The sequence below is a fragment of the Megascapheus bottae genome, chromosome 7 (assembly GCF_031878675.1).
Source record: "Megascapheus bottae isolate mThoBot1 chromosome 7, mThoBot2.hap1, whole genome shotgun sequence".
NCBI lineage: Eukaryota > Metazoa > Chordata > Mammalia > Rodentia > Geomyidae > Megascapheus > Megascapheus bottae.
The window spans coordinates 68,351,323-68,367,026 of record NC_143515.1 but is presented as its reverse complement, the minus strand read 5'-3'; the positions used below and the strand labels follow the sequence as shown (position 1 = coordinate 68,367,026).

Genomic DNA, 15,704 nt, shown 5'->3' with positions numbered 1-15,704 from the left:
GTAAGGGAATATCTAGAAGATATGAGACTCAGAAATATCTGAACCAATGAACTGATCTAAATAAATCCTAGATTATAGGTTTTGGGGAGAAGAGAGGAGGAAGAACAAAAGGAAGAAAACTAGACCACTAGTTGCTTCACTGACTGAACGAAACATTAATACAGAGGTTTCCATCAGCCCTGTCCTCATCTACTTAAGGTGTATGCTCAGCTGTAGGACACTAGCAGTAACTTTTCTTTTTAAAAGAAAATCCTGCCCTTTCCTACACAAAGATATGGCTTTATCCTTGTAGGGCTCAGGAAAACATTGTCTGAAAAACTTCATATAACATGACATACACAAATTGACACTAGTGATCATTTCCTTTCAGCTAATTTCTATCCACTGCTCTTCAGTACTGGGCTTAAACTCAAGGCCTTTTGCGCTGGCTTGGCTTTTCCTTCAGAGCAGTGCACTACTGCTTAAACCACAGCTCTACTTTCTCAAGAGTAATGCCTAATTTATATAGGTAAGCACACATGTACTGTACATTCAATTCATAGAATGCTTCCAGCATTGGGGCTGGGAGTTTGGCCTACTGGTAAGAGTGCTTGCTTAGCATATACAAAGACCAGGGTTTGATTCCTTGGTACTGCATACACAGAAAAAGGCAGAAGTGGTGCTGTGGCACAAGTAGTAGAGCACTGGGCCTTGAAAAAGCCCAAGGATAGTGCTCAGGCCCTGAGTTCAAGCTCCAGAACTGGGGGCTTGAAAAAAAAAAAAAGAATAAGAAAAAAGAATGTTTCCAGCACCTTAGAAAATTTATATCTGAGCCACTCTCAACAACAGTTACTGCAGTATTCTGATTTCTTTCACCATTAATCAGATTTCCTAATCTTCAGAATTATACAAGTGAGTTTAAAACTACGTATCTTTGTGCGGGCCTTCTTTATTAGGATCAGTGAAATTCATTCACATTGCTTTATATATATATATATATATATATATATATATATATATGTTCATTGTTTTTTATTGCTCTAAAGAATTTTGCTATACAAATATGTCACAGTTCACTTATCTATTCTGTTGACAGACATTTAGGATAGAAACATTTTATACATGTCTTTTCTATCTACTTTTGTTAAGCTGAAAAAAGAAAAAAAAATATGAGTTCTAAGAAGTTCATCCCAGCTTTGAGCAAAAAAAGCTGAGTGAGAGCATGGTTCAAACCCTAGTATTGGCACACACGCACACACACAAATGTGTGCATACATGCATACACATGTAACCTTTAAAGAAAGCAATCAAATCAATCCATCTTTGAATTCTTACATAACTTATCAAATGTCTTTTAAATTCCTTGCATTTAAGATGTATAGATAGGCTGTAAAGTACAAGTTCAAATAACAGTTTTTCAAAGACAGTTTACACATAAAAGACTAACTTTCTCGCACTGGTGAACCCTGTTGCTGCTTACCTGAGAGGTATCCACTCATGCTTTTGTCAAGACTATTAAATTTTTGCCGGTATTTCAATCTTGAAGGCTGAGGAACTGCCCATTCTGAGGTTCCAGTTTTGGGCGAGTTCCCTGTGAGTGAAGCGGTTGAAGAAGTTGAGCTATAACAAAAAAGTTTAAAGATTTTTTTTTTACTAAGTAAAATATACTTAAACTTTATTAAAAAATTAAGAACCATCTTATATAAAATGACAGTGAAGGATTTTGTATTTGATACTTTTCAAAAATTAAAATTCTAGCAATCATCACTATTCTTAGTAACACAAATACTACATAAAGAATAGATCACAATTTACTAAGTATACACCATATGCGAGGGCTTACAAATATCAATTTAAATCTTCCAACCAAACTCAAAAGACATTACTATCCCCATATTTTAGTTGGATAAATTATGACTCAGGGGCCAGCAGCTTGGCCTAATGGTAAGAGTGTTTGCTTAGCATGCATGAACGTCCAGGTTTGGGTCCTCACTACCACATGTATAGAAAAAGCCGGAAGTAGTGCTGTAGCTCAAGTGGTAGAGCTCTAGCCTTGAGAAAGCTCAAGCACAGTGCTCAGGCCCTGAGTTCAAACCCCAGGACCGGCAAAACAAAAAACAAAACAACTATGACTCAGTAAGGTTAAGAAAAATAAAACACCCAAATTAGTGAGTGGTTAAGCTCTGATATGAATGTTATGCTGAATAAAAGTTCACACTGTACAATGAGGATTTCTATGAGATGAATGATGATTATGTATTTTCTAAAGCTTATTTAAAAAGATACCCTAAATCATCAGTATTTACTTAAGAAATGGATAATGAACAATGATTCAGACATTTTGAGAAATAAATACCTGTGAGCACACATACTTTGTTTTTAAAAGAAAACTACATGATTTGGGGAAAAACACTAAGCATAGGAGAACATTTTTTAGTTAGCATAAAATATTTTTTCAAAACTAAAATGCCAGACATTTAATATTTCTGAAATTAAAAAAAATTGGTTTATGTGAATTAAATAATTATATTTGGCCATTACAAAGTAAAATCTAAATAAGCCGAGAACTTATTCAATAAATACTCTTTATTTAAAGTGCAAAAAGTTTTAAGTGTTAAGGAATCATACCTACTAGATCCTAAGTCAATCAGAGACTGGGCCTTCTGTATACTAGCACCACCAAATCCGCCCATCATTAGACTATAGGATGATGTATGAGGCAATGCTAGTAAAAGAAAAAAGGGGTAGGAGAAAGTCACATTAAACACAAAGAAGAAAATCTACATCTACTTGAAAACAAGTACAGCGGTTCTTCATATGAAATACTGAGTAAACACTTACTTGAAGAAGAATAGGGAATGGATAAAGGCTGAATAAGACTGGTGGTTCCATTTGGTAGTGATGATGTACTAACAGAAGGCACTAGGGGAGCAGGCATCATTAAGGGAGGAAGACTGGTCCCTGAAGTTGCAGAAGACAGGGGTGTTATAGGTGCAACTGGAGGCAGTGACTGTGGAATGGACAGATTGGGCATACTTCCCATCCCTGAAGATAAAAGAAAACACATTTTTCAGTGCTAGCAAATCAACTATAAAACACATGCTAAATATCAAGTTACAATATAGTAAGCAATTATAGAAACAACCGTAAGAAAAAATATTCTAAAATATTTACTAAAGTAGCTTGAACCAGAAGTGGACACAATAAACTATTATTTGTCTTTGTTTTTAACTCAGGGCTGGAGGCTGTCCCTGAGCTTTTTCACTCAAGGCTAGAGCTCTTCCTCTTTGAGCCATAGCACTACTTCTGGGTTTTTTGGGGTGGTTAATTGGAGATAAAAGTCCTGCTCAGGCTTAAATCTTGATCTTCAGATCTCATTCTCCTAAGTAGCTAAAGTTACAGGTGTTAGCTACTGGCACCTAACAACTACTACTTTTAACATTACTATTCTGCCCTGTATAAACTATGAAAATATTCCCTTTCCCTAAAGTGTCTAAAACGAAGTTACCATTTCCAATTTAATTAGTTTCTTAAAAAGTAGAATGCTTTAACCAGGTGCCAGTAGCTCATACCTGTAATCCTAGCTCCTGGTAACCACAATTCTACTTTCTATTTCCATGAGATCACAGAAAAAAATTAAGAATATTATTTAGGTTTGGGTGTACCTTAAAGTAGGAGGGAGAACATATAATTTACTACACACCTGGGAAATACGTCAAACAGGGGAACATGCCAGAACAAAAAGATGTAAACCAAAAATGTTACTATAAAATTGGTACAAATAGACAATTTAGCTAGGATACTGAATTTAATATTTCTTATCTTAAACATTAAAATTGTGTTTGAGGATTATCACTTCAAGCTCGCAAATCCTTCTCTGATCCCAAGTATTATGTCTATTAAACTAGCTGAACTATCCTACACAGGTTATTAAATTATTTAGTACATACCAAACCGAGCAGAAATTAATGGAGAGAAGATAGGGGGTTGTTTCATAATGGGAGGAAGAACTACAGGCAACTGTTGGCCTTGAAGTTTTAGCTTGATGAGCTTCATAGCTATGGAAAACTCTTGCTGGTCCATTTTCCCATCTTTGTTCAGATCTGATAAGGCCCTAAAAGAAGCATGAGATATGCCAGGTGGTGATAAGAAACAGTATTACTGTTCAGTTTGAAAAAATAAAATAAGTACATAGAATTCTACATACAGAGCATCACTAAATTAAATACATATAAATATGAGTAACAAAAATCTAAAACCAGCACATTAAGTGATAATGACCAGAAATAGACTCTAAGTAAAACAAACACTATTTACACAAAATCTGGAGACCAATGAATAGAATTCTCCTAGTATAGCTAAAAAGAAATCATTCAAGAATATTTTCTAAATTTAATTCGTTAACTTTTCTTCAGGTATTTATTGAATGTATGCCACATGTCTGACATTGAATGTATGCTCTAAAGAAGAATATTCTACAAAGAAGAAATATGGGATAAGCGTTGTTACATATTTCAAAAAAGACAACTGTGGGCCGGGAGTGTGGCCTAGTTGTAGAGTGCTTGCCTAATATGCACAAAGCCCTGGGCATGATTCTTCTGTACCACATACACAGAAAAGGCCAGAAGTGATGCTTGGTACTATGGCTCAAGTAGTAGAGCACTAGCCTTGAGAAAGCCCAGGAACAATGGCCAGGCCATCAGATCAAGCCCCAGGACTGGCAAAAAGAAGAAAGATGGGCCAGGAGCATAGCCTAATGGTAGAGTGCTCGCCTAGCATGCACAAAGACATGGGTTCGATTCTTCAGTACCACTTACATAGAAAAAACCAGAAGTGGTGCTGTGGCTCAAGTGGCAGAGCGCTAGCCTTGAGCAAAAAGTGTCCAAAGATAGTGCTCAGGCCTAGAGTTTAAGTCCCATGACTGGCAAAAAAGAAAAAATTAAATGAATGTCACAGCCAAGCACCAGTGGCTCATGCTTTTAATCCTAGCTACTCAGAAGGCTGAGATCTGAGGATCATAGTTTGAAGCCAGCCTAGGCAGCCATAAAACTCTTATCTCCAATTAACTAAAAAGTCAAAAGTGGAACTGTGGCTCATATATTTTTAGTACTAACCTTGAACACAAAAGTGCAGGGACAACACCCAGGCCCTGAGTTCATTGGCACAAAACACACACACACACACACACACACACACACGAATGACAGGAATGTAAAATATAAAACAGTTTCTATTGGCATGTGGGTACTACTAGAAGGAGGGAAGATGAAGAAAGAAGGTGAAGGAATATAAAAATGGTACAAATACTTTAGGTACATGTGTGAAAATGGGACAATTAAGCTTACTCCTTTGCTCATCTCCTTTGCTGTCCCTTGGTTATCTCATATTGTTACAGTATCTCACTTTGTTATCTGATATATTGAATTTATTTGTATTTGGTCATTTGAAATTTGATAGGGAAGGGGGGAAAACCAAGACGGGGGGGGGGGGGGGGCGCGGTTAGGGGGAAGGTAAAGGGTACCAAGACATGTGAAAGGGTATCAATGTATGTGAATTAATGCACCTTCTATCTGGCAAATATCATGTAACCCTTTTATTAATTACAATAAAAAATATTAAAAAATGGTATGTCAATAATTAACCAATGTCCACTAGTCAATGATTTAATTAATATACTTAATTAAAACATATTTTTTCCTAGAAAGTAAAATCAGTTTTGTTTCTAATTTAAACACAAATTGTTCATTCCGGGAAATTTGCAATGATTACCTCTTTGTAAAACATTTCAATTTTTGCTCTTACTGCATATAACTTCAAATATCTTTAACATGCAATTTCTTTTGATAGTGTTTTATTGCTCCAGATTTTTCTTTTTCATATATTTTTATTGTAATTGCTAGAAGGATTATATTATATTCACCAAATAAAAGGTGCATTACTTCACAAAAAAAAAAAAAGACTGGGTTGGAAAGGAGGGAGGAAGTATAAGGGACAGTAACTAATCAAAGTACATTCTATACATGCATGGACATATCAAATGAAACTCCCTTGATACAATGGATTAATGCTAATAAAAATATGGAGAAAAAAAGCAAAAATTTATTGAAACTAATTGTCCCACAGAACAAAGTCCCAATTATTGTTAATCATTTGCTCAATTTATTTTCCAACAAGCTGTAGAAACATATATATATATATATATATACACACATATACATATATATATATACATACATACATACACATAATTTTTTATATGGGGCTTGAACTCTGAGCCTGGGCACTATCCCTGAGCTTTTCAGCTCAAGGCTACTCCTCTACCAGTTGCACCACAGTGCCACTTCTAGTTTTCTGGTAGTTAGCTGGAGATAAAGAATTTCACAGACTTTTGTGCCCAGGCTGGTTTTGACTCTCGATCCTCACATCTCAGCCCCCTGAGTAGCTAGGACTGATTACAGGCATGAGCCACTGGTGCCCAGCTCCAAAATATTCTTAACTTTAGCAACAGAGTACAACTAAAAATTGTTTCATGTTAACACTATTACAAACACGAACACCAACAGACCATCAGATATCTACATAGGTCTATGTTTTAAAAAAAAATTTTTTTTTTACCATATTTCTGCTAACACAGGAGCCGGTAGACCTGACTGTAAGAAAAAAGTCCGTGCTTGATCACCTGAAGGTAACAAAACCAAAAAATTACAAGCTGCACATTAGCAAATAAAATTACTCTAATGTCTCTGAATAATAGGCATATGCTGTTACCTTATTATAATTTTAATTCTAATTAAAGTATAAATATACATATAAGACTAAGGTACTTCAATAAGATTTTATGTTTTAGGGCATTTTAAGTCATAAATGAAGGTATGTATTAATCAATGATAAAAGATTAGACTATTCCTCTCAAATCTTTCCTAACAAGGAGTCTTACTTGATAGTGTTCCATTAATAAAACTCATAGTTAAAAACACTTTTCTAGAGAGACTGCTTATCGTAAGTTCCAAGGGCTAGGTTCCATTGGCTCACATCTGTAATCCTAGCTACTCAAGAACCCAAGACCAGGAGGATCACAGTTTGAAACCAGGACTCCATCTCCAAAATGCTAGATTAGAACTATTGCTCTACTGGTAGAGAGTAGGAGTTCCAATCAAAGTCCTAGCACAAAACAAAAAAAAACACAAAAACCTGTCAAATGTTACCACAAAAACTTGTCAAATGTTAGGACACACAGTCTTCCACTGATCTCTTCATACTGCTATACATATTTTGCTATATCCCCTCTTCCTGTGTTACTTTTCAGAATGGACTTTGTAAGTAAACAAATGTAAAAAGTAAGGCAACATTTTTCATTGGAACAAAGAATAAATTTGCTTCACTGTTTGCTACAAAAAAAGTAGAGCATATAGTATTTTTCCTGGCATTCTACATAATCCTTGAAATACTGAGGCAACAGAAGACATCAATAGAAACAGGTCTATGCTCGTGTGCTGTAAGTACAGTAGTTCTTATAGCAGGAGTACAAATAACTTTAAAATATAATGGTTAAGAGGATAGATTTAAAATTCATGATGAAAGTTATCAACATTAACCATCTTTATAATGTTGTGCAAGTTTCGTAACATCTTTAAAGCCTCAATTTTACTATCTGTAAATATAGACAGCAATAGTAGCTACCTTACAGGGCCTAATGTGAAGCCAAATAAGATAATGCTAGCGTAGCATCTGGTATACAGTACAAATTCGAACAACAATATAGTTATTATTATTGTAACTTACTATATATAAGCACTAAGGTGCTTTGGTACCAAAATAAAAGTTTCATTGGAAAAAATTGGCTCTGGTGGTCTTTCTGCAAAACAAAGGCTAGCATGAACAATCAATGCTTGGTATAACCTCAAAAAGACAGAGCTAATAGTATCAAAAGAGATTTCAGGGGGAAAATTTAGACTGTTTTGTAGGAAATGGATCTGCTATAAGACATAAACCAAAAACTAGCAGGGTGCGGTGGCTCACACCCGTAATCCCAGCTACTCAGGAAGCTGAGATCTGAGGATCAAGGTTCAAAGCCAGCCCAGGCACATAAGGACCTAAGACTCTTATCTCCAAATAAACTCTGGAAAACAGGAAGTGGGGCTTGGCTCAAGGTAGGGTGGTAGCCTTGAGCAGAAGAGTGCAAGGAAAATGCCCAAGCCCAGGGGAGGGGAGTAGCCTTGAGCTAAAGAACTCTGGGACAGCACCCAGGCCGAGTTCAAGCCCCATGACCCACCCAAAAAAAAAAAAAAAAAAAACCTTACGATGCTATTAAATGATTTATAGTCATTCTATTAAATATAATAGCTAATAACCAGAAACTCTTGACTTAGAATTCAAGAGAAGATACAAACTCTAAAACAACAAATCTGGTTCTAGAAAAAAAATTAAATTCTAGAATTGTGTTTGATAACCAACAAATCTGATTAAAACTAAAACTAATATTAAAACATGAAAGAGAATTATTTTACAGGCAAAATATAACTAATTATAAACACAAACCTGTTATAAAACCTCCTGAAGGCTTTAGATTATCAAACTGTTTATCATGTTTAGTCCGTTCTTCAGAGGTAATAGCCCACATGTTTGGCCCTCCTAAAACATAAAAAACAAAGAAGTTGCAACATGTACATGAACCTGCTCCAAAGAGTGTGTGCATGATAGGTAGGCTCAATTGTCAAATGCAAATATGAATCGTAAGTGTGCATTTATGAAAACAGAGCTCTATCAAATATAAAGAGCACAGTGTTACAGCTTTTCATTCTTTCACTCAATTAATACCTACTGTATAATAACCATATAACACTCACTAGAACAAGTTACATAAAGGCTGGCAATAAAAAGATGAATGAAATATTCCTACCTTCATACAATTCACACCTAGAAACAAATACCACCACTTACAGAGTACATCTATGAAAGAATCCTAAAAAGAAATATTCAAGTAAGCTATGCTAATCCTGTTAGAAGCATTAGGAATGACTATAGGAAAGATTAAAACTGAGCCTTGAGCTAAAAGGCAGTGTAAGACACTACATTCACACAGAAACTTCATGGTATGAGAACTCAAGGAAGGAACCAGATGTTCTAGGTACCCTGAAGAACCATTCACTAGCTACTATCATGTGAGCATAAGGAAATGAAAAACTATGGGTAGGCTGGAATTTACTAGAAAGGGTAATTTTTTTTCCCCAGTGCTAGGGATCAAATCTTGGGTTTGGTTGTCTAGGAAAACTAGCAACCACAGAGCTTCTCTGGGAGATATATATCACTTTTCCCAGGAGGTCTTACTTCTCTTGCCAGATTCTCAAGAGACTTCTTCATGCTTGTTCAAAGGGCACTTAAGAAGATGCTGTAATTGTTTTCTGTACATCTGCTCTACCACACTGTGAGCCTGCAGGGCAGGGGCTTTGTGTGTTTACCTTTCTATGCTGAGTAGCAGCACAGGGCAAACACTTAAAAGTGATAGTGGAACAGATGTCTGGATTAAAGAAGAAGAAACTAGGGGGGAAAAAAGGATGAGAACTTGAGGAAATACCATTATCCCTTATTTTTTTTTAACTATTATTCACATAGAGTTATACTATCTCTCTGAGGTCTTTCTGAAATAATTATTTTTATTTTTAATGTGCCTGAACTCGGGGCCTAGGAGTTGCCCTTCAGCTTTTTTGCTTCAAACTGGTTCTCTACTACCTAAGCCACACCTTTATGTCTGGTTTCTTGACAGTTAATTGGAGACAAGAGTGTTGGCTGGGAGTTTGGCCTAGTGGTAAGGTGCTTGCCTAGCATGCACAAAGACCGGGGGGGGGGGGGGGGGGGGGGTTCAGTTTTTGGTACCACATACATAGAAAAAGAAGTAGTTGTGTTGTAGTTCAAGTGGTAAGGCTCTAGCCTTGAGAAAGCCCAAAGACAGTTCCCAGGCCCTGAATTCAAACCCCAGGACTGGCAAAAAAAAAAAAAAAAAAAAAAAGTCTCACAGCTTGTCCTATAATTTTAAATACTAGATTTAATTAATTCCTCTTAGCCCTAAATGACTATATATATTTTGGTAAAAATCTATAAACATCTTCTCTTAAAGAGAAGCTATTTTTTTCCTGGTCCTGAGGCTTGAACTTAGGGCATGGACACTGTCCCTGGGCTCCTTTTTACTCAAGCACCCTACCACTTGAGCAACTATTTCCACCTTTTTCTGTGATTAACTGGTGATAAGAGTATCACAGACTTTTCAGTGCCTGGGATGGCTTTGAACTGTGATCCTCTGATCTCAGCCTGAGTAGCTAGGATTCAGGTGTGAGCACTGGTGCCCAGCTAAAGAGAAGCTTTAAAAGTAGAGTTACAAATAAAGAAACAGATGTACTGAAGATCTAAGAACCTAAAATAGCCAAACTTATACTCTTTCTAAGTAAACACCATATATTTAGTAAAACTCTACTTGGTTTATCAGATTATTAAAAAATAAACTTGTCAGGACTCCTGTGACTAAGCAAGTAGTATAGTTACATAACTGAGTTAGCACTTTATGATTTTGGAAAAATAGGAAAAATGACAAAACAAAGGATAACAAAGATGAGAGTAGCTGGGCACCAGTGGCTCACGCCTGTAATCCTAGCTACTCAGAAGGCTGGGATCTAAGGATCCCAGTTTAAAGCCAACTGGGGCAAGAAAATCTGTATCACCAATTAAGTACCAGAAAACCAGAAGCGGCATTATATAGCTCAAAGTGAGAGTGCTAGCCTTGAGCAAAAAGCTCAGAGACAGTGCCCAAACCCTCAGTTCAAGCCCCACCACCAGCCAAAAAATAAGATGAAAATAGCTGACTTTTACTGAGGTCTGGTACTACTTTGGCAGGTACTTTAAATGACCTAACACATTAACCTCTTGCCACCACTCTATAAGGTACTATTACTGTCCCAGATTTATAGATTAAAAAAACTAAAACCTGGTCACTACTTATTAGTCAATTCATAACCAGAATATTACAGTTATAAACATTCACTCCCCCAACATGGGAGCACCTAAGTATGTCACGCAAACTCTCAGAGTTACAGGACAAGATAGACTCAAACACAGTCATAATGGAAGACTTCAATACAACATCTCACCAAAAGACAGATCAACTCAGCAAAAGATAAGCAAAGATACCTCTAAGTTAAAGGACACCATAGCCCAGCTGGGCTTAACACACATACAGAGTCTTCCACCCAACAGCAAAACATTATACATTTTTCTCAGCAGCCCAAGGAACATAATCCAAAATAGATCATATAATAGTTCACACAAAGAACTTAAGCAGATACAAGAAGACTGATATAATCCCCTGCATTCTATCTGATCACAGTGGAATCGGACTAGTTCTAAACAACATAGTAAAGGGTAAAAAAATATTCAAACACTTGGAAGCTGAATAACATACTTCTGAATAAATCCTAGGTTACAGAACAAATCAAAGAAAAAATTCAAAACTTTCTTGAATGTAATGACAAGATACATCACAAAGGAGCTTATGGGACACAGCAAAAACACTCTTAAGGGGCAAATTTATTGCACTTGGAGCCCACATTAAAAAGACAGAAGAAGCTCATGTAAACAACTTAAAGAAGCAATTGAAGCACCTAGATGAGCAAGAAAAAGTTAACTCTAAAACAACTAAAAGGACAGAAATAACAAAAATAAATAAAATTGGAAATATCAGAGATTGAAATAAGATCTACTATACATAAAATTAATAAGCCAAAAAGTTGGTTCTTTGAAAGAGTCAGACAGACCCCTGGCAAGATTTATCAAAAAGAGAGGGGAGACTTAAAGAAACAAGATTAGAGATCCTAGGGGAACAATCATGACTGACATTCAAGAAATTCAGTCCATTGTGAATAAGTACTTCCAGGGCCTATATTCAAAGAAACAGTAAAATTTAGCAGAAATGGATAATTTTTTAAAATAAACATAGGCTACCCACATTGAAGCAAGATGAGATAAGTCAACTCAACAAACCAATTTTTTTCATTTTATTTCTTTATTTTATTGTAATATATAATGGAGTTACAGTTATATTTGCCAGATAGTAGGTGCATTACTTCTCACACACTGATACCTCGTCTCATGTTTTTGTCCTCATTTCTCTCCCCCACCCTCTCCTACTCATCTTGTTTTCACCCCTTCCCTTTCCTATTTCAAATAAAAAAATAAACATAAATACAATATGCCAGATAACAAAGTCAGATACAGTAACAATATGAAATTAACCAAGGGCAACCAAAGAGAAGAGAAATAACATAGTACATTAAGAACAACAATCACACATGATAAAGCTCTTGTTTCCATATCCTGGAGATCCTTTCATTCAATCTCATCCTATATGATCTTATGTATCTAGGTTTTGAGCTATTGTAATCCTCTGCTAGGACTGTTCTAGGTTTGTACTAATTATTACAAATGAGGGAAACCATTGAGCCTATATTCCTTTGGGTTTGGCTTACTTCACTTAATATTTTTCCAAGTCTTCCATTTCCTTACAAATGGGGTGATGTCGTTCTTTCTGATGGCAGCATAGAATTCCATTGTGTATAAATACCACATCTTTTTGATCCAATCATCTACTGAGGGGCATCTGGGTTGGTTCCATATCTTCGCTGCAGAACAAACTAATTTCATACAATGAGATATGGAAGCAATCAGAGACATGCCAACCAAAAAGAGCCCAGGTCTTGACAGTTTCACTACGAAATTCTACAAGGCTTTTTCTTTCTTTCTTTCTTTTTTGCCAGTCCTGGGCTTTTAGTTCAGTGCCTGAGCATTGTCCTTGGGCTTTTTCAAGACTAGAGCTCTACCACTTGAGCCACAGCACCATTTCTGGCTTTTCTATGTATGTGGTACTGAGGAATCAAACCCAAGTCTTCATACATGCAAGACAAGTACTCTACCACTAGGCTAAACTCCCAGTCCCTGGAATTCTACAAGACTTTTACAGATGAATTAATACCTATATTCTTGAAACTCTTCTCAGAAATAGAAGCAGAAGAAATCATACTGAACTCATTTTATGAAGCTAATATCACACTCATACCCAAACCAGGGAAAGACTCAACAAAAAAAAGAGAACTACAGACCAATCTCTCTAATGAACACAGATGCAAAGCTCCTCAATAAAATACTAGTCAACAGAATCCAGAAACAAATTTTTAAAATTATACACTATGATCAAGTAGGCTTCATCCCCTAGAACAAGGCTTGTTTAACATTCACAACTGGGAAAAGATATTTACCGATAATACATGAGACAAATGCTTAACATCCAGTATTTACAGGGAACTCAAGAAACTAATCCCCCCAAAACCCAACAAACCAATCACTAAATGGGTAAGGGAACTAAAGAGAGACTTATCAAAAGAAGAGGTCAAAATGGCAAAAAAAAAAAAAAAAGAGAGAAAATGCTCATCATCCCTGGTCATACAGGAAATGCAAATAAAAACACCTTACTCCAATTAGAATGACCAATATTCTGAACTCAGACAAGGACAAATGCTGGCAGGGTTGTGGAGAAAGAGGAACCCTGATGCACTGCTGGTGGGAATGTAAACTAGTACAGCCACTCTGGAAGGCAGTTTGGAGGTTTCTTAAAAAACTGAACATAGGGGTCGAGAGTTTGGCTTAATGGTAGCGTGCTTGCCTAGCAAGCACGAAGACCTGGGTTCAATTCCTTGCTACCACATACATAGAAAAGAAACTAGAAATGATGCTGTGGCTCAAGAGACAGAAAGCTAGCCTTGAGAAAGCCCAAGGACAGTGCTCACGCCCTGAGCTCAAGCCCAGGACTGGCACCAAAAAAAAAAAAAAAAAAAAAAAAAAAAAACCCTGAAAATAGACCTTCCCTACAATCCGGCCATACCACTCCTGGGCATCTATTCTGAACATCATAACCCAGGATATGATAAGGACACCTGCTCAGCCATGTTCATCACTGCACTATTCACAATAGCCAAGCAACAAAAACAACCCAGATGCCCTACTCCAGATGAATGGATACAAAAAAATGTGGTACATATATATAATAGAATTCTACATAGCCAAGAGACAAGATAAAATAATGACATTCACTGGGAAGTGGATGAACCTAGAGCGAATCACGCGGAGTGAGATAAGTCAAGACCAAAGGAACAAAAGGTCCATAGTCTCCTTGATATATGAATATTAGATCCAAACAGTACAAGAACGATGACTCAATATTCGGGAATACAAGATTATGGACATAGTCTTGGAGATAATAACATAACTACACAGACATAAAAATCCATGATGGTATATACTATAGACATATTATATAGATTGTTATTTATCTATGACATACAAACTGTCAGCTTAATTTTAATTATGTTCTAAAATCTATGTGCCAGTGATTACATATAGACATTCCCTTCTTGAATACTTGTTCAACAAGACATTTGAAATATGATATAAAAATCAATGTTACATGCTCACGCCAGTAATCCAAGCTACTTAGGAGGATGAGATCTGAAAATCACGGATCAAAACCAGTCCGGGCACTAAAAAGACTCTTATCTGTAATTAATCACCAGAAAAACAGAAGTGGCATTGTAGCTCCAGGGTAGAGCAGTAAGCTTGATCTTAAGAGCTCAGGGACAATGCCCAGGCTCAGAGTTCAAGTCCTACAACCAGTCAAAAAAAGAAAGAAAGAAACTAAAACCAATGATGGTAAAGTTACTCATCCAAGCTCACACAATTAAGAAGTGGCAGGGCTGAGGTCAGAGCCCAGGTCACCTGACTCCACATTAATCCTGTGTGCTATACAAATCTCCCAATATATATAGCTAAAATATGTTTTCTGTACTTTAGTTATCTATAAACTAAAATATTATCTAACTATTGTTGTAGAGATTATAATACATAATATACAAAAATTAAACTCAATATCCTCTTTATCTATTAGACTGGCAAAATAACAATATTTAACCAATTTTAGCAGGGTTTTTTTTTTTTTTTTGCCAGTCCTGGGCTTGAGCTCAGGGCCTGAGCATTGTCTTTGGACTTTCTCAAGGCTAGAGCTCCACCACTTGAGCCTCAGCACCACTTCTGGCTTTTTTCTGTGTATGTAGTACTGAGGAATTGAATCTGGGCCTTCGTGCATGCTAGACAAGCACTCTACCACCAGACCAAACTCCTGGCCCCAACTTTAGCATTTTTCAGGAACTTTACATGCATTGCTTCAATTAAGTCATGTCAAAATCTTATGAAACAACTATTATCATTATAATTTAAAGGAGAAAAGAAAGGTAGAGATATGAAATAATTGCCTAAGATGGTATATAATGTTAAAATCTACTTAGGCTTAAAGTAAATCTTAAATTATCTGCTTTGAGGATAAAACAAACAGAACAACAAATACACTGTTGATTTTCAATAATACCAAAAAAAAAAACTCAATGAGGAAAGGATAGTCTTTTCAAACAACAGTGCTAAAAGAACCAGATACCATATAGAAAAGAAAAAGAACCTTGTTGTACCATACACAAAAAAAACTCTAAATGGATCACAAAATGAAAACAAAAACAAAGTCTAACAGCTAAACTACGAAAGAACACTTTTCTGCAAGTTTGCAGTGCTAGGATTTAAGGTCAGAGCCTCAAGCTTCGTAGTCAGACACTCTTAAGAATGAGCCATGCCTCCAGCGCTTT

At 36.2% G+C, this 15,704-nt stretch overlaps 1 protein-coding gene across 3 annotated transcripts in view; it reads right to left on the bottom strand.

Moving 5' to 3' along the window:
* Itsn2 (intersectin 2) overlaps window positions 1-15,704 on the bottom strand; it is a 115,594-nt gene that overhangs the window by 83,739 nt on the left and 16,151 nt on the right. For all 3 annotated transcript variants that reach the window (XM_090337359.1, XM_090337360.1, XM_090337361.1), the window contains 6 exons: window positions 8,518-8,610; window positions 6,595-6,658; window positions 3,930-4,093; window positions 2,821-3,024; window positions 2,608-2,704; window positions 1,460-1,599 (listed from right to left, as the gene is read on the bottom strand). In XM_090337359.1, the coding sequence (XP_090193485.1) occupies window positions 1,460-1,599; window positions 2,608-2,704; window positions 2,821-3,024; window positions 3,930-4,093; window positions 6,595-6,658; window positions 8,518-8,610 (762 nt within the window). The remainder of the gene's footprint in view (window positions 1-1,459; window positions 1,600-2,607; window positions 2,705-2,820; window positions 3,025-3,929; window positions 4,094-6,594; window positions 6,659-8,517; window positions 8,611-15,704) is intronic.